This window comes from Lampetra fluviatilis, chromosome 1, assembly GCF_964198595.1.
Source record: "Lampetra fluviatilis chromosome 1, kcLamFluv1.1, whole genome shotgun sequence".
Lineage (NCBI taxonomy): Eukaryota > Metazoa > Chordata > Hyperoartia > Petromyzontiformes > Petromyzontidae > Lampetra > Lampetra fluviatilis.
Genome location: NC_136275.1, coordinates 12,984,581 through 13,004,822, shown reverse-complemented (window position 1 = coordinate 13,004,822; position 20,242 = coordinate 12,984,581). Strand labels below are relative to the sequence as shown.

Below are 20,242 nucleotides of genomic sequence, written 5' to 3'. Positions count from 1 at the left end.
AAAATTAGCTATGTTTTTGCCAAACTTACCCAAGTGAAATACGCAAAATGCAGGAACTATTACAACAGTTGTTTAAACCATTGTAACCAAACACAACTTATCCTTAGAAGTAAAGAAGAAACATACATGAAGCTATACTTGTTAAGGTAACAGATACATTTGATAATGCTTGATTTTTTAAAATGTTTTTTGTGTTTTGCTAAACAAAGCTGGAGGTCGGTCCTACAGGTGTGTGCCATACAGGCTATCTGCGTGCGTACCTGTTGTGAAATTCGTGGACGTCTCTTCGAGCTGGGAAGCCGGCCTGGCGCAGATGCACCATGCCCAGCACGCCAGAAAAGCGCAGCTGGCCCAGCACGCTCGCCTGGTCAAACTGCTCTGGCATCTGCCAAGAAAGACACCGATGGGGAGCACACACACATAACTTTCAAGCAGAGACAAAGACCCTCTGTGGACCATGCAGGCTGGGTGGCCAGAACCACACGTGGTTTGCCTTGGTCTGCCCAGGGCTGATGTTGACCAACACAACCGGATGTAAAATGCTCATTTTAGGACGAGTCAAACCAAGCAAGGCCCAGGCTGGGTACTACATCAAATAACACTGCAGATGTCCATGGCTAGCATACGAAAGAGTACAGTGAAGGCCACTATTACTACACATCCACAGCACATAGCACAGAGCAGAGGCATGACACACAAAAATAAGCATGACACACAAAAATAAGCATGACACACAAAAATAAGCACACACAGTACCATACCCCCCCTGCAATACCACACCACATACATGCAGCCACACACAGCCCCACATATGCCCACACACAGCAATACACACACATGTAGCATACACACGTTTCAAGGTTAAACAAAATGCCATTTGAGCAGTGCTAGGATTAGAACCGAAATTAAAAAATTGGTTGAAGTGTTGAACATATTTATTATTTGTCTCAATAAATAAATACATGCATACAATATACATCATGATTCAGAAATGTCGACATTAGTATTGAGGTGAAACTATAGTACAAGCGACTGGCACAATGCCCTATGAACCTGGCAACCCGGGGTTCGATTCCCAGCCACAACCAATATAAGTGGCGAGTGAAACTTGGTCCCTCCACTTGATCAATCCACACCGGCCATCGTGGTGAAGTATGGTTAAACAATCTCCATGACCGAAGTGGCATAGAGAGGAGCCTTCATCCAGCAGTAGATTGATAAAGGGTTGTATATGATTGTGATATTTGTATTGTAATAGTAATAATATTACAATATCTTATATGAAGCATAGTAAATAATTATTTTCAATGAGCTGTTAAAAACCAAAATGAAGAGGTTGAAAATCCTAAATTATTTTGTCTCAAGCAATTCTACAATGTAACTTACAAAACTCTTGTTCAATTTTACCAAGCGATTCCCCAAACACGTATTAAGCTAACGATATTCACCTCTTCAGTAGGTGGTAAAGGTTAACAACTCAACGCTGGCCTGTGGCTTTAGCATTCAACAAATGGCATGCAGATTTAAGAGAGTAAATTTGCAAGTCAAGCTTTTTTTTATTGCTTATCAGTTGGAAGGAAACCATAGTCAAGCTTCCAACAAAGCAAACAGTCCCACTTCAATGTTAGAACATTAAAGTGTCATTTAAAATGCTTTCAGACGTTAACCGCTAATTTTAAAGAAATCAAGTACAGGAAAGCGATCAAGGGCTACCACTGTTGGTTGAGATTGGTACCTGGGTTGCAAGCAGTTGCATGCAGCCTGTGAAACGCAATACACAAAGAGCTTCCATCAACCCCCTCGGCTTTCAACCCTCCCCCTGTCCGCTCCATGTCCCACTCCGAATTTACTCCAGGGCCAGCACTTCCTGAGTGGCTGGTCACTGGCTGGGCACTGGTGCTGGGGTGGGGGGGGCATTCCTGTCCAGTCGGTCCACATGTTTTATGGCTGCAGAGTAAAAGGCTAGGCCAGCCGGTAAGCACGTTTATCAAGTCACGCCAAAAGACATGGGCATGTTTGGATTGCTGCAGACCGGTGGTCAGCTATAAACTCTAAAATAACCTCACTGGTCTTTCTTACATATATATTGCAGTCACGAAAACTTCTAATCTAGAACTATATAACCTCTTACCACGGCAACTCTCTCTCTCACTTCAGCAAAAAAATAAATCTTGCTGTGGTTTTCCCACCTGATGACGATTGCTTGTGTTGCAATCGAAACGTCGTGATTTATTTTATTTTATACCTACGTGACTTTACCGATAGAACCAAAGAGTATGGATCCCTGCAGTCACGAAAACTTCAAATCGAGATTGTCCTCACCGGTATGTTCAACAGTGTTTGGCCGAATTTTCTTCCCTGCATCGTTCATCCCAATTTTAAATGTATAGGAATTTTTCATTAGCACTTTTTTGTACTTTAAAACTGATTTTATTATTGCAAGTGTTTATTTAATGTTTCCAACAGCATAGTTGTAATGGAAGTTGAATACTGTATATATTGTATGTACTCATGTTTTACTAGGTATATAGGTAGCCATTTCCTCGGTGTTAGTACTTTAAAACTCAGTCAACAATATGTCAAGTGTGTTCATCATAGATCATTTGCATGTAACCTGCAGGAAATTAAAATTAGAGGGGCATGTTTTCCCATGGAAAATGAAACTAGATAGTTCGTGGAAGTCACCAGCTCTCTTTGGCCACCATCCTGTGCCCTAGTGCCCTACCCACCGGTCAGATATTCATGGTACCTGTGATGACAGAACCTCTAAGCAGCTGTAGTATTTCAGCACTCCTCTTATGCTGCCAGATTTGTTTATTTTTCCACACCTCTAAAATTCTGAAGGTTGTCTAAACGCCAAGCATACCGTTGTACCTAGAGATGTGTTTTTTTAAACATTGGTATGAGTAATCAATTGCAATGTTGCTTTTATTTATTAAACACTTTCCTTGTCTATACATGGGAAATCAACGTCATCACGACTGGGTGGCTACTCTTGGATATTAGTTCCAGAGGTGGCTCTAATTAATATTTATTCTGTGTGTGTGGCACCCTTCATAATTTTTACGAAGTTGCTTTATGATATTTACAGTTAGTCAACTTTTGAAAAATGCAGGTCTGTTGAACTTAGTTACACCCTTCTTATTTAGTATGCGCATAAAAATCGCTGACTTTGCCATGCCTGAATGCCAGATGCAAGGGTTAGAGTGATTCTTTAAGAAAACTATGGAGATAAAAGGACATTTATCAGCAGACACCCAATTGAAATACTCGGTAAATATTCACCAAGCTTAAACAGATAGCTGGGCTCATAGCAAGCATCTGCTGCTGTTATTCAGAGCTTAGCTGGGTTTTGTTAAACAAAAGGCAAGAGTGGGAAGGACGATTGTGGCCAGGGTGTAAGTGAGGAGGGCCAAGCAATCGTTTCGAGCAGAACTTCTAAAACCACTAAAAATGAAGCTTTCTAAAGGTTGCCTTGTGATGTTTTGCTTCTACCAAGCCAGCAGTAGACTATACTGAACTTTAAAAAATAGCAAAAGGGCAGTCATGGATTTAAATGAGGTTTTTATTCTCAAAGGTGCAGTTTTCATAAATTACTAACACGTATCTACTGCACTGCATTTCTTTTTACTTGGACATCTCTTCGAGTCGCATCACGTTTGAGCTCACTACAAACGTGAGTTCACATGAATACTTGAGGCATGTTGCTATACAGTCTGAGTGATGGGACTCGGCTTTAGACAAATTCTGGGGGATGAGTATGAATGTTGGTGCTGTATATCAGTAGGTGTAATGGTTTTTAGACACAATCCAAACTGCATGGTACACGATAACCTACTCTAAAGCCTAATGCAAAGCATGTTTCCACAATGACACATAGTAAACATAAATACTATACTGTACATAATATTAGACGAATCTTCAAAGGCATGACATCTGAATTAAATGCGAGCGAATGGATTGAAAGTTGACATGGCAATGCACAACAGAGAATTATACTTAAAATAGCATGTAAAGATGAGTATGAAAGGGACAAACAGCACGATTGTGAAAGAGTTGATGTTAGCATGGACTGAAACGCTTGTTAGAGCAAATTCATAATTTTAGAAAAATTATCAACTTCCACAAAATACTTATTACCGAGTCAAAGTTACCAAACATATATGACTATTACAAACCACACCTCTGCGGCCCCCCCCACAAATCCCTCAAGACCACACCACCCCCCATTACTCCAATCTCTCTCCACTGGCTCCCATTTCAAATTTCAATTTCAAGATCACACTCACCATATTTAATATACTCAATGGATTCGCCGATGCCTATCTCCCTTTATTCTATTCCACACCCGTGATCTCCTACCTTTCCCTTCCATCTCGCTCTACTCTGTATGTATTCTCTGTTCTTGCAACCAAGGCTTTCTATCAAGCCCCCAATAAACCTTTGCTCAATGGAGGTCACTCATTCTCCTATACTGCCTGCAAGGTCTGGGGCTCCCTTCCCCAAGCCATGCATAGCAATGGCAGTGTTGGCTCACAAAGTTGAATTAGCTTACTCTTTGGTTCTTTTGGTAAAGTCACGTAGGTAGAAATAAAATAAAATAAAACAAATCACGACGTTTCGATCGCAACACAAGCAATCTTCATCAGGTGGAACAACCACAGCAAGAAAAAATGCTGAAATAGGCGAGAGAGCTGCCGTGGCAAGGGGTTATATATCTGGATGGCTTCATGAACAAACCTTTGATAATTGCCCGAAGGTTTGCAGAGTACCTTGCTTTCGGACAAAATAATATCATGTGAGCCCACAGCGTTATAACAATGGTCAGCCACAGCAGAGGTATTGGTTCTGCCGTGTTTCAGATCTGCCTTGTGTTCGCGAACACGGTCCGAGACATGTCGTTTCGTTTCCCCATTGTAACTGCTATCGCAGGTACAACTCAGTTTGTAGACTCCAGGATATTGCATGTCAGGAATAACCTCTTCACAGATGGGATTACATCACGGATTTTGTGTACTGTATTGAATCGGACCTGGATCTTGTGTTTGTGGGGGGGGGCAGCGACTGTGTAGCGTTTCGCGTGTTGCGCTACGAACCCGGCGACCCGAGTTCAATTCCTGCTCATGGCCACCACCAGTGACGATTATTTTAACCGCTCCTGGGCCTCCCCTAGGTCGACTGAGCTTCAAATGAGTAACTGGTGTGGTGTGTTAACATCATCACTGGGGAGACAAAGGTGGCCGGGCGTGGTGAATCCAAGTGCCGGGCAAAGCCGGGTAGTAAAGCTATATATATCAGAGGTGTGGGGGAAGGACAAGGACAACAAACTAAACACAAAATGCAGTTGAAATAAATGGTCTGGGCTCATGGACGATGTCTGTTCACATTTAGTAAAATATGATTCACAAAATGTAACTTGAGGAAACCATGAAGCATGAAGACTGTGGAAGACTTTTGACTCACACTAATTTATAGATTGAATGCTATTAAACTTGCCTGGGTTATCTCATTCAGTCCTCACGTTAAGGCCATTAGAAACATATTTGTTGAAAACTCCCCTCAATCACAGCTTGGTATCATTGAATAACATTCCCAGGAACCATTGAGCAAAGCAAACACCACAGTTGGATTTACTGAAGACGTTAAAGCTCTAAAGAAGCCTCTACAACATCTCTCCTCGCCACAGCCTTCCCAAAGTGAGGCTGGGCTCGTGAAACACGGCCCATGTTGAACACCTAGCACACCCAAGGTTGTACACACTGCACTGTTTCCTATGCATAACGTTATAGCTCTCAATATAATGTAACGTTACGTGCTAACCCCTAAATGCCAGGCAAGCATATGGGTTAAACAAGTAAACCCGTAAAAACAAAGTTTTTCACTATAAATCCTTTATATGCGTGGCGGCTAGAGTCCTCTCGTCCTCTGGCTTGAGATGGCTGCCACCTATGGGTCAGATGATTGTCTGCCACCATTAAGCAATTGGTAATTAAATATTTAATTTGTTTTCCCTAAACAGCGTAAAATTTTGGAATTTTTTTCACGAAAATTAATTGTCACACACAACGAGTCTGTGTGGAAAATGTCAGCTCGATTGGATCACGGGAAGTGGGTTAAAAAACGAGCGAAAGATTTGCACGGTCCTAAGCAAGCAAGCGAACTTAATATAAAGGATTTAAAAAATATATTCGCCTGTGTAGGACGCGGGGATAGATCTCGCTACCTTTGGCATGGGAAGCGAGGGCGCTACCAACTGCACTACTCCGCCACGGCCTGTGGAGGGGTTACGCTCTGGGCTCTTACACTGTGACGTTCAGCCAAAGCCATGAATGAGTTCTATTTGAATGTATGTAAAATACATTTTTTTTGCCTAAAAAGTGTAAAATTTGGGGAATTTTTTTTCACGAACATTAATTGTCTCCCACAAAGAGTCTGTGTGGAAAATGTCAGCTCGATTGGATCACGGGAAGTGGGTTAAAAAACGACTGAAAGATTTGCAGTCGTAAGCAAGCAAGCAAGCACGCAAGCAAGCAAGCACGCAAGCAAGCGAACTTAATATAAAGGATTTAAAAAAAAAACATTTGCAAGACTTTCAAGCACTAAATGTTAACTAAATATACGGGAGGAAACTGGAATAAATTTACGGCAGATCCAGCAAAGTTTCTCAGCTTTACCATCAAATTCACGGATATCACCAAAAATCCTGGACACTGCCGATGGTGCGTTGGGCGGCATCTCGATTCTTCGGTGAAACTCGTGACCCCGCGGTGCACATGGCAACTCACTGCCACCACACCGCATGTTTTATTATTACACGCTTTTATATTTATTACATGTTTTTATATTTATTACACGCATTTATATTAATTACACGCTTTTATATTTAACTCACACCGTCTGTTGTATTCTCAAAAAAAATCTTGCAACTCAATTTTTACTCACTTCCCAATGTGCTGTCGACTGCAAACTTGAAATACCTATGTCATACTGATGACAAGACTACATTCTATCATTGACATTTCAAAATATATATTTTAAAACATTTTACACGCTTTTATTTAACTTACTGTGTGTTGTCGTATCCTAAAATCTTGTAACTCAATTTCAACCGTATTCCCAATGTCGTATCGACTGCAAACCTGGAAGAAAATAGTGTCCCAGAAATGAAATATTTAATTGCCTCGACCATTTTGTATTATTTGGTACCCTGGGGAACCGCCATGAGGATAATATGTTGTGCCTTAAGAAATGATAACACGAGATATACAATTCATGTACAACCCTTTGTAAACCCACTGCTGGACTTAGGCGTTCCAGTTGCGCGTCAGTCATGGACGCAGTTTGATCATATTTCCAACATGCTGGTCAGTGCGGTTTGGTGAAAGGAGGTTGGAGACCCAGTAACGTTTGACATATATCTCGCCCCCTGATGTTATCCATGGCTAGGGGTTAAACTTACTAGCACAGTGCGCTAGCCAACGTGCCACCAATTAAGTATAAAAAAGAGGGTCCCGACCAGGGGCGGTTTCTTCATTAGGGCGATTGGGCGACGCACCACCAATGTCATTCAACCACAGAGTTTTGCGAGCCGTTTCTGTGCCTCTGGATATAGTCCAATCAGCGTCATGCTACGTTCTGTGGAGTACCGCCTCTTTTTGGGCGATTTCACTCCGGCTGAGAATCGCCCCGAGTGTTCCCATAGACTTACATTCAAAGATGTTTATTTTCGAACGACGGGCGCTGCAATGCATTCTCTATGGCTTCCGGGAGGGCTCGCACTAACATGCTTACGTCATCATACTGTAAGCACGTTTCATCCAACAATATTATTTGTCGCCACCTAGTGGAATCTTTAATAAAAGAAACTGAGTGGATTGTAATAATAGTGAGTATAGAAACAAACAAGATGTATTGTAAGAGTCACTTTATTTTTCATTAATATTAAAGAAGTGAAGTTGCCTTTACATGCTTAAGCTGTTAATTTATCCATTGCATGGGTGGACCTTATCCTTATCAATCATCCAGACGTTTGCCCCCCCTGAGAGATTTTGCAGGAGCCACCACTGGTCCCGACTGATAACATCTGGCAGTTCATCAGCATTCGTTAAAGCAAGCCTGCCTTTGTTGACGAGACAGTGTATTTTGAAACATGTCCAGAATTTGCTGCTGAAAAATGACAGTGTAACAAATGTATTTTGCTCCTGGGTAGTAAGTGTTATTTTCCAATTGCTTATGCCTCAAAAGTACAGAAAATGCCCATTATTCCCCACAAACTTTGCTTTTGTGACCGGGACAGTGATATTTTGATATGTACCTATTTTGAATGAGAAAGGGGAGAATTTGTGTCTTTTCATTCACATAAAGTCAGATAAAAACGACATATTAATCAAAATTAACATTTATACTAAAGTAAAACAAAAATTACTATAAAAGATTTAGACACCAAGGGGCACTACCACAGGCGGGACTGGCCACAGCGGACCGAGTTCTCTGTGGGAAGGAATGTCAAGTTGGAGCCACTGGTGGACCCCCCAAAGGTGCTGATGCCACCACTGCACATCAAATTGGGCATTATGAAACAATTTGTCAGAGCTGTAGATAAGGAGTCGGCAACCTTCAAGTACCTTCAAGACTTCTTCCCGAAGCTGTCTGAGGCAAAGGTCAAAGCCGGTGTCTTCATCAGACCACAGATAAAGAAGATCCTGGAGTGCAATGAATTCCCCAAGAAGCTCACTAGTAAGGAGAAAGCGGCTTGTAACAGCTTTGTCGCAGTGGTTCGTGGCTTCCTGGGCAATTACAAGGTCGAAAACTATGTGGAGCTGGTTGAGACTCTGGTGAAGAACTATGGCACAATGGGCTGTAGGATGTCCCTCAAAGTCCATATCCTTAAGGCTCATCTTGATAAATTCAAGAACATGGGAGCGTACTCGGAGGAACAAGGCGTGCGCTTCCACCAGGATATACTAGACTTTGAACGCCACTACCAAGGACAGTATAACGAGAACATGATGGGGGTGATTCGTGAAAGTGATTTACATTATAATCGTAAATGTCGAAAAACTATTCACTTCTACATCTTTTGTCGTCATTTATGTATTACTTTAGACTAAATACATGTTAATTTTTATTCATGTTGTTTTTTCTGACTTTATGTGAATGAAAAGACACAAATCCGCCTGTTTTCTCATTGAAAATAGTGTAAATTTCTAAATATCACTGTCCTGGTCACAAAAGCAAAGTTTGTGGGGGAATGACCATTTTCTATACTTTGTAGGAATAAGCAATTACGAAATAACACTTACTATTATTGAGGAACAAAAACTGTGCTATATAGTGTTATCAACTCCCAAAAGCTCGTGGTTGATGGGAAGTATTGAAATACGTTTTTTTTATGGAGACAAGATATACTGCATAAAGGAAATATATTGTCTTCCTATTTATCAAGTATATAGAATGTCCTCTTATGAAATAATGCAATGCAATATAAGTACACAGGATTATTATTTGAATCTTAAAACAATTGCATAATGTGCCATCCCCAGATAAATATGGTGTACATAGCCGTTGCCAAAGGTCAGTGGACTCATTTGTATTTATGTGCCTCTATGTTGGGTTTTTGGAAATGCTAAATGTGTAGTAACTCTTGGTCGTGTGGTAAGTGCCAACATGCTGTGTGTTCGTTCATGCTGGCACAAAAACAGCAGCTGCACAAATCTCAAGCATAGGTGACATAAAACCCTGCACAGCAATGAGTGCTTTACAAGCTTTGTCTCCTAATCCTATTCTTTTGGGTCATTAACAATAACAACCCTTTTACTCCCAATGGGACGCTAGAAGTTTAAGCCTTCTTGACGTACAGTATACCACACTATAAATGCCAGTGTGTAATTCCAGAAATAGCGCACTCATGTCAGACAGTGCCAACTATTCATTCAACTTATTTTTTCCAGAGGTTAAGAGCGGAGGCTTTATCTCGGGTTTTGTAAATGGAATCCAGGCAATGATCAAATACCGATCGAAATGGACGGCAGTTCTGGTGACCTGATCACAAATCCTGGAGGGGCCCATGACGAGTGTTCACAAGCGCACAAAGAGGGTGCGCGCTCCTGGCAAGCACCAGCTTGTCATGCGGGATAATCCGCTACGACCTGCAAGTGTTAATTTCTCCAATGAAAATTCGAAATTCAATCGGTGGACATCCAATATGCAAGAACCTCTCAAAAGAAGCAGCACAGGGTAAACGTTGTCCTGTGCAAAGCACTCAACAGAACAATCCTATTTCTCTTATCAATTGCTGCCATCTGCCCATCGAGCTGCCCGCGTGTTGCCAATTTCCCTTTGAAAGGGGAATTAACTATTTTTTTAAATTAGAGCCTTACTCGTTAGCCGACTCCAACAAAGGTGACTTCATGCACAAGTAACATACGTGGAGTAGTCAAAATCCTTTGAAAAAGCAATGCCATACATATCTACAATATAACACGTTCTGATACGATATTGTTCCGTTTTAAAAACCTGACAATATAACGTTCGCGTAAAAAAAAACATCTGGAGTTGGGTGGGTTACAACCTTACAGAAAAAATATGGTGTGAACTTGCGCACCAACAATCGCACAATTCTTCTGGAGACATGGATTACCTCTGAGAACTGTTAAGCAGTCTAAAGTCTGGCCTCTATCTCTCTGACCTTATATCTCTCTCTGCTAAGGGCCATTGCTTCAAAAATGACAGATTACACTGGTCAACAAATTTTTTTTTTCTGGCCTGGACTTTTGCAGCTGTTTTAGACTAATTTCAGGGTGCTGATTCCAAATATGATCTCAGATTTGCTCTATCACATATCATTTTATGCTATCGGCATACCCCATTTTCATTGATTTTACCGAAATTAACTGTTACTTTTGATTGCAAGTTGTAGCGAGTCAGTGACTGCTTGAGTGTTAAAATATGGCGCTGTATTTTTAGGATAGTGTGTTTACAATAAAATTTTATGTAGATATCCACATTTATTTAATATTTTTCTTCTGCAGTTTTTATTTAAAATGTAATATTTGATATCTCAAAAACCTGATGTGATAGACACAAACTGATGCCATATTTGGAATCAGCACCGCAAAATTACCTTATAACCGTTGGAATACCTTATGCCAAAAAAAAGTGTGTTGACCAGTGTTATATATTTGTTTCCCTCTTTTAAGGTAGTGTTATTGACAAAGGTGTTGAGACGTTATATGGGGCATGTGGCCCCACTTATCAATACACATTTTTGTTTAACTCCTTAAGTAGGCATGCAGTTAAGTCTGTGGTCTGCGTGTGCGGGGATTAAAGGGAGAGAAAAAAACATTTCCTCAAATTACTCTTTAAACATTTAAATATTTACCATATCACTGCATATCGAATAACCGCCATAACCCACGTGGTGTGTGGGAGTCCCTTTACCCAGCAGTGGATTGGCGAAAGGGATGTATGCACATTAATCGCCAAGCGGTCAATGTCCTGTACTTAAGTGGTTTAAAACATTTATGGGGACCGATTTGACACTTTTCAAACATGGGAAAAAATAGTAGATTTCACTTACATTTAAAAGCGTATTGCTTCCCAATCAGTTTTTGAGGGCCACTAGGATGTGTTGCTTAAACAGGAACGTAAAATGTTACTGAATCACAATTCATAGCTCACCCTGTAACGCATCTTAAACGAAATGCTCTATTTACACGCAAAACTTGCACTGCCGTTAACGTTTTGTAGTAATTTAAGGGCCTGCAGTAATGTTTAATATTCTGATCACAAATGGTGGTTGGCATTTTTTTGGAAAATGTACAATCCTTAAGTACACTGTATTTCTACGGTGATCCATGCCACCACCTTTGAGACTCATCATTCTCAACGGTCTTCCTCTTCTTAAAAAGAGTCTCTCCTATATGTGCATCAAGCACACGCTACCTACGTTCAAATCCAATAGTACTGCAAGTAGTAGATTGCATACTATAATACTGGTAGGAACCTCCTGGTTACACCAGCCCACAGGGGATTATTGTGTCCGTCCGTCCTGCATCCAAAAATGGCAGGAGTGGGGCTAGGTGGAGAGGGGTGGGTGGAGTGGGGCTGGGTGGGGAGGGGCTGGTCACCCCGTGTGCCCTTATAAAACTCAACGTTTAACCTACTCACGCCGGCTTGTGCCCGCCCTCACAGTCAGCCATATTTGCGGAATACACCACGCCGCCGTTGACCCTGGCCATTGACCGAGCAAACCAACGTTCCTACCAGCTCCCTCCGCAGGAATGTGTTTGTATAACACTGTTCCACATTGGGTAGCCCCCTCTTCCCAGCCCAGTAGCATTCTTAGGAACGTGGTGACACTGCTACTTCATCTTTCACCCAAAGGGAGCAGTGCCAAGGTCTGTGGCACTGGGTTTTTGCTCCAAGGTTGGCTCAGATTGTTCGGAGAGCACAAAAGATAGGAGTATAATTATGGCAAAATGTATATACAATACAGTAGAACCCCTCTTAATGACGGTAGTTGGTTCCACGAAACCGATCGTTAAGTGATTTGGTCGTTAAGCGAGTATAGGAAATACAGATTAAAGGCTTAATTATTTCTGATAACATCAAAAGTTAAATTTTTTTCCACCCAAAAAACGTACTTTATAACATGTAAACAATAGATATATTAATACATAAAGATACTAACAACATTATGAACACATATTAAAAGAAACATAATTAATCAATGCATTAATGAATATTTACTGTACCAGACAACAGCCCGTCGTTACCAGGGGGTTGGTAAGCCAACACTTTGGGCTCTATGGAGGCACTACTCTACTATACACTATATACTACACTACTGTACACAACAGTACTATACACTACCCGACTATATATTACACTATTACACTACTATACACTATACATTGGGCTCTATGGAGACCCGTCGTTAAGTGATTATTCATTAACAGGGGTGGTCGTTAAGAGGGGTTCTACTGTTTTACGCTCAGGAATAGAATGTAGAGGAGCTCTTTTTTCAATCTAATACTAGATGAAGGGATCATGCCCTGCCAGTCATGGGGGTTGTTTGACTATACTGTACAATAACTTCATCGTAGTGACCAATAAGAGCTGGGTGGAATTGGGGCCCAAGGCTGGCTTTGATATTACTCGCCAAAACTGCGGTGACCTGGGTTGAACACAGTGCTTGAACCACTGCACCACCACTATAACTTCATATGCTTTGTACACATTCAGAAGAGGAATATGTAGGAAATGTTGTCAAAACGTATGTACCAAAGCAACATAGCAATGGGTCTAAAGGATAAGTTTGCCGTCAGTGCAAACTGTATGACCTACAACTTACATCCAGTTTTGTAAACAAGGACACTGACAAAAAAAATGAAACAAAAGATAAAAATTACACAAAGAAACATTGAGATTTACATTCCACAAATGACACTGAACCAGAGAAAAAGGAACACATGGGTCAGAGAACACAAATTGGATACACAATAGTGGCTGTTAAGAAAAATTCGCTTGAGCAGGACACATTAAAACTTCTTGGGCGAAAGGGTTTCTGGCTGATCAGACTGGGGTGGCAGCTCTGGGAGAAATCTTGCCCGAGAGGTTAACCACCGTGGAAACATAGCGATGAGATGGGAGCGACATGGTCTGTTGTATCGTGGGGTGGGGAGTGGCAATGATGTGGGAGGCCTTCATCCAGCAGAGGATGGAACATGGCTGATTATGACGACAAACAAGAATGTTTAATCATGAATACAGTACTGTAGTTAAATAACGCAAGAATGGCTATGCACAAAAAAAACGTGTAATCGAAGGTTATGGGAACCATGTGACATTGGCATTGACTTTAAAGTTAAAATGCTCTACAATACAATATTCCTTAATAATATACTCCGTATAACATTCCTTATTTCCCTCAAAACGTAAATCTTTAATCTCAAAATTTCAGTGGTTTTGCCATGACTGTACTGGAATGAATAGTGTAAGGAATCATATCCACCAGTTAGGACAATGTTCCACTGGTTTCTATTTCCCTGCACATCGGCAACATTTTATTTCCATGATCTTGTGCCTCATTAGAGGTCGTTTATATGCACTGCCTTCCCTCCTTACATGAAACCCTGCATCACTGGGGGGGGGGGGGGTCTCTCCTTTGCTTTTCAGGTCAGTTAATTTATTAGGTATAGCCCTGCGAGCCATGCAGCTCTTGAATCGGGTGCAACCGTAACAAACAAAACCATGAACAAGAAACATCTTAAAGTGACTACGCGCAACAGAAAAATCCAGAAAAAAACAGCAGTCTTCCAAAAAGCACCGTATATCAATGCTGTGTGTAAAAATCCCAGTGGGATGCAAGTCAAACAATAACCATAAGACAATTTAGATTAAAGTTATCAGTCTAACTCTGTACTACAACAAACAAATATGGCTAAACCAAAACGTTTTCGAAATCACCAAAATAAAGCTATAAAAACAATGTAACTGTGATTCAAATTTAACAATAAACGATATACATAGCAAGTACGATGAAACTTTGCAGCCATAGCTGGCAGCATGAGTCATTCCATAACAGCAGGAGTATCAGTAGGAGTATCAAAATTTTTCAATGCACCTTTAAAGATCAGTAAACTATAATCAAAACTCAAGATCATACTTTTCTGCGGTCATCCGGAGCGAGACATTTGATTTCAGGTCATTCTGAATAGCAGTGGCAGCTAGGGGTGTACAGCTCCTCTCGAGCAGCTTTGAGTGAAGATCTCACAGGTAGTGATCCAAGTTGCAGTTTATTGGCGAGAGCATTCCAGACCCTGGGAGCATCAATAGAAAAGGCCCTTCCTCCAGTATTTGTACGGCAGTAAGGAATGTGAAGCTGGTAAATGAGCGAAGATCTTAGGTCACATTTGTTCTTCGAAACAGTGAGGAGATTCCAGCAGATATTCTGCTGATTTTTTTTGTAAGTACATCGTGAATAAATAAGATCTGATGCACAAGCCGTTGATCATTAAGAGATGTTAAGTTTGACCAAATGTAGAGATCGCAGTGGTGGGTCCTATATGGGCAGTTCAATGCAAATCTTAAGGCCGAGTGATAAATTGAGTCAAGCAGCTTCTTCAGTGCGGTACTGGGGGCTGATTTATATACGATGTCACAGTAATCAAGATCACTGTATGCATAAACACAATTAACATGCAGCTGTGATGAGTGCTATGACAATTTAAATCGTGAGAGATTCATCATCACATCCCCATGAGTCACGTAGCGGTGAGCAGCAGTGAGCGTGTTATCTGAAGGGTAAACTGACCCTACACCAAAATGAAAAGGATTAATCATTAAAAGAGCTGCATACAGTAGGTGTATTTTCATTCAAAAAGTAACATTTTTATTTTTTACAAAATCCCAAATAACTTGAGAGCGTCCAGAGATGTGAATATGGTCTAAACCACTGTGAATTCACTGTTGTTAACTCTGCTCAAATTAATCAGGGTTCAAGTTAATCAGTGCTTGCTTGAGTTTCAACATGGCTTTTAATGCTGCCCAAAGGCATGTCAGCCGAAAAAAAGAGAGCACACGCAAACGTGTTTAATTTTACATTCTTGCACAACACTTGCATTTTGCCATCTCCTGCTGTTTATTTAATGTGGATCTGTATACAGGAAGTAAGACAAAATTAGAAACTGGGAGAGGCCCATAGTGATTAGTTACGATCGTATCCCTCAGGCCGCCCTCCACAAGTGTCTGGTCACAGGGTTACGTCTGCTCCCATTGAACCACCATTGGACGGCTCTTTGAGGTGAAGCATTCATGATTGAAGATAATAGCAAAGATCCAGCCATCCACAGTCGTTTTGCAGCACAAGTTTAACATACCTGTCAGCCCATACGGTTTACCCGTATTTTTGTACAGGGAAATTTAGTTTTCAGGTCCATACGGCGTACAGTCGTTTCAATCGGGCAATTTTTTCGTCTATTTGTTTATCCTTCTTTTTGATGGGACTTTGTGGGATGAACGTTGAGATTTATACGGGCACGGGGTGACCAATAATGTCTGAATTGGTCTGTAATAAGGTAGGCACTGATAAGGGATTGACAGATATGTAAAGTATTCATTATTGAAGATAATAGCATGGATCCAGTGTCATCCACAGTCGTGTTGTAGCACAACGTTTAACAATGCCGAAACTTATCATCCCTTCCACAAGGCAAACAGATGTAGCAATGGTTGCCCCTTTGACAGCAGGAACAGTCTATTTATTCTATTACTATAAATGCCGGTTTGAAAGTTACGCAACAACTTCAATCTATGTCTAAACGTGTGTATATACATTAAACACTGCGTGAAGTACTGCACGTTGAATTTTACAACGTTGATGCTTGTATCTTATTGTGCACTGTTCGCAGTCTCTGCCCCAAAACAGGTGTGTATCGTGCTTTTATGTAACACTAAACACTGTACTGTAATATATTTGACACAACTTGCATTGCAGTAGTCACATTCATAACATGAATCGTGCACTGCTGTGTTACGGCGTGTATGCAGGTAAACTGTGAATTCTGATTTTTTTTTAATGCATTATTTCTTAAACTTTTCAAGTGACGACTTTTAAAAATGTTTGTGCGGACACGCACCACAAACTCACGACTTTCTGCCAAGCTACGCAAAAACTCGAGGAGTTTAAAACCTTTGGCTTTGGACTGGCAATCCATGAAGGGCGGGTTGTCAACGTTCGTCTATTTCGGTTCTAGGAATTAAAAAAACATTCACCATGTGAAGAGATGCGCTGGCACGCACGGTGCGAGCCAGCATGTTCAAACCTGTCCCGACTGATGTTACAGCCAAAGAGGGCCTCTCTCTCTCTGCCTGTGCCTTGCTCACACCCCAGTAAGTTTGGTGGTGTTGGGAGAACAAGAGACGAGTCACTTCTTTCTCTTCACCATTTTTTACTGCGGCCGGACAGACAGCAAAGGTGACAGGCGTCCTCGGCCACCTTCCGGAGGACAGGCGGGCGGCACCAGCAGTGAGAAAGGGCACAACAAGAACAACAAAAAGACCTGTGCTCCATCCATTAGCAATTCTGTGGAGGGGTTACAGTGGCAGGTGTGCGCGCATCACTGTTTCATGCGCAGCGCTCTCACGCGTGGAAAGGAGCACCAAACTCTGGGTGGGAATTGGTTGGGCGACGGGTGGTGGTGCCAAAGTAAACACAATTCCATCAGCTTTTCAACAAACTCAATGCAATTAAACTAGGCGTGAACAAGAGGCGAGGTGTAAATCCGACTGACACAGGGCGACAGTTGCAATCTGACGAGTAGAAACCCACCCACCCCCCACACAAAAAGCCTCAGCAACTTGGTGCCATTTCGATCACAGTACCACTAACTCGCATGTGAATGTGTCCTTTGTACAGTGATTTATGAAACAGGATAAGCATTGGTGGTCTCAGTAGTGCCATGAGACAAGGAGAAAAAACCATGCGGGAGAATGGCAGTGTACTGTTGAGAATAGGGGCTTCTTCCCTTCAGATGCTCCAAAACTCTCCCGTGAGCAGTGCAGCACTGGCCCACAGTGATGGGGCTCAAATAGCCGCATGGCTCACAGGGTTATACCTAACAAATGAAACTGAAAACAGAGAAACGCTGCCCACAATCACAGCAGTGCAGTGGTACCAGGGGATTGCAGCAGCAGCATGGCACACATCTGGCATTGAATGTGGTCAAATTACATGGTGTGAGAAAGAGCCCTTCCTGTCTAGACGTGGCAAAGAAAACCCACACCAAAAAAAATTACATAATACACTTAAATTGGCCGTTCTAGTTTTCCTCGTCAGTCTGTCATTTAATCTGAGTACGAACCAAGAGCATCGGTGCCCCCGTTGTTTTGTGCCACAGGCATATCGATACATTTTCCCCACTTTTCCTACTTATTATTTACATTGACCAAGCTAGCATGGTCCAGATTGGAGGTGATTGGGCACCCCCTTCAACTCCACTTTGGGAGCACATGTTGTTCCAAAACTAGATGGAGTAACGTTACGAAGTTGAAGGGATCACTCGCCTGAAGGGTTCGGATAAGTCACAAGCATGCATACAGACAGAACCAAAGAATAAGCATGCATGCAGCATGGGCTAAACTTTAAAAAATCCGAGTTTGAGGACCCAGGAATTGCACCAAGACCTCGCACATATTCACCCAGACACAGCAGACCATTGATATATTAAATTGGCTAAACATTTTTTTTGACAATTTAGGGCACTGCAAGCGACATCATAAGGGTTAGGTTATCTGTTTAAAGCTATACGGTAGTAAGAGTTTATAAACTTAAACTTGTCTTTTATGTATTCCCCACATTTTAGCAATATTATTTGTGCACGATACATAAAACATTCACCAAGGCTTGCAGCAGCATTTCTGAGCATTGTGTTGCACCACCACGCCACGTATACAGCAGCATTATAAACAAGATGAGATCGAGCTACTTTGGACTTGAATGTTTCTGCGAAAGGGACCGATGACGCCAATGTTACAACAATAGTTGTCCCCAAAAGTCTGAGCGAGTTACAAAACTGGAAAAGCTACTTTCTCTCTCTCTCCCCCAACACATCTCTATTCTAACTACACACACACAGAACCACCCATCATAGCCTTGTACTCATAACGATTCAGTCTTCGACCCATGTGAATGGGGCAACACACGCTGGCCCATACGACCCTGCTGCTGTACAAGCCACAGCAGAGCTTATTTGCCATCCCCGTACCTTCATGGCCACTGCGAAGTGGCACTCGGGCGAATGTTGGTGGTGGTGGTGGTCGCATCTTGGGACGGATTCAGAGTGGCATAGCACGCCCGCCCGGCTGAATGTTTGCACGGCGCGATTAACTGCTCGTGTCTCATGGAAAAGTGGACGGTAGTTCCGTCTCTAGCCCCCTTCCTCTTTCTCTCTCTCGACAAGAGAGAGAAACGCGAAGCTTCAACGAGACTCCTCCTCCCCACACAACACTGGCAGGGGACACCCCTCCCCCAACAGGCAAAGCCAGTCAGCCTCTTCCACCACCACTGCCTCCCTCGGAGCCAGCGCCTCCCCCAACCCCCACAATGAAATGTGATCCATCACTCCTCCACTCGTGGGGGAGGTGTGGCTTCACATTAAAAGCCCCCCGACCATCCCAGGTGAAGGCAGAGCCAAGTTTATGATGAATGGCTGAGTGAGTCGGTACGGCGTTGTGTTTTTTGTGTGTGTCGGGACTGTGTGCAGTGGCTGTAATTGTGTAATCACTTTTCACAGCAGGAAGAAAAGGAAACCGCACGATAAATTATAAACACAATGCATAACAGTATTGATGAAGTTACCTTGAAACGTCTCCCAAGCGTTCGATGCATAAAACTAAGTTTTCATGCAAAATGCTTGTTTCTGTTATGTTTTAAAACGTGTAACAATACAGTACTAGCAAAGCTTTGGGATTGATGATGTGCAGTGACATATGCATGTGTTGGCAATGGTTTTAATATGCACAAGTTGGTAAAGTGGACTCAATACTATTCCATTCAGGACAGTTTACACTGTCGGACACAGCACTGTCACACTATATAATTAGACCCATTTAAAATCGCATTAAAGCTCTAAGTTGAAGTATGTGGATTGGGTGGTGGGCTGACAGAAGGAGTGGTAGAGGGGGGAGGAAGTACAAGGACAATAGTGCATGGGGCATTGTCTTGGGGTAAGAAAGACTAGAGCGGGGGAGGAGAAAAGTGATGTGAGTTCAGGATTTTACCACCAGGTTCCAAAACCTGCCACTCAAGATGTGATTAACTTCATTGTTGGCATTGCTTCGACAAGTACCTAACGTCAATGCTGACAGCAACCAGTTCTCACATTGATTATCACACAGGCAAACAAAAACATATGTAGAAAGAAAATGCGTGCATATTGCAAAAATCTTGAATTATCATTTCATACTCTGAAAGACAAATATTATTTTATGGCTATAGGGTAAACAGGACAATCTCGCGAGTGCAGTTACAGGGGTTTTCAATTGGGCACACAAGGAGAGCGACCATTGTGAATACACTGTTATAATTTCAATACAATATGAGTAATTCACTATTTTGGATTTGGACTAAAAACACTGGACCAAGGGCACTTATTCGATTTCTCTTGCAAAAACATTACGATCTAGACATCGTAAGCCATCCAACCTTTGCAAGTGCACTGACCATGTAAGGCAGCAGCAG

The 20,242-nt window shown here is 41.9% G+C and overlaps 1 protein-coding gene across 2 annotated transcripts in view; it reads right to left on the bottom strand.

Annotated features, from left to right (window-relative positions):
- The window catches only part of LOC144932589 (unconventional myosin-X-like), a 47,193-nt gene extending 28,252 nt beyond the window's left edge, over positions 1–18,941 (bottom strand). For both annotated transcript variants that reach the window (XM_078856810.1, XM_078856819.1), the window contains exons 1-2: positions 18,768–18,941; positions 261–385 (exon numbers count right to left, since the gene is read on the bottom strand). In XM_078856810.1, the coding sequence (XP_078712936.1) occupies positions 261–385; positions 18,768–18,773 (131 nt within the window). In that variant the 5' untranslated portion in view covers positions 18,774–18,941. The remainder of the gene's footprint in view (positions 1–260; positions 386–18,767) is intronic.
- Positions 18,942–20,242: the final 1,301 nt, after the last annotated feature.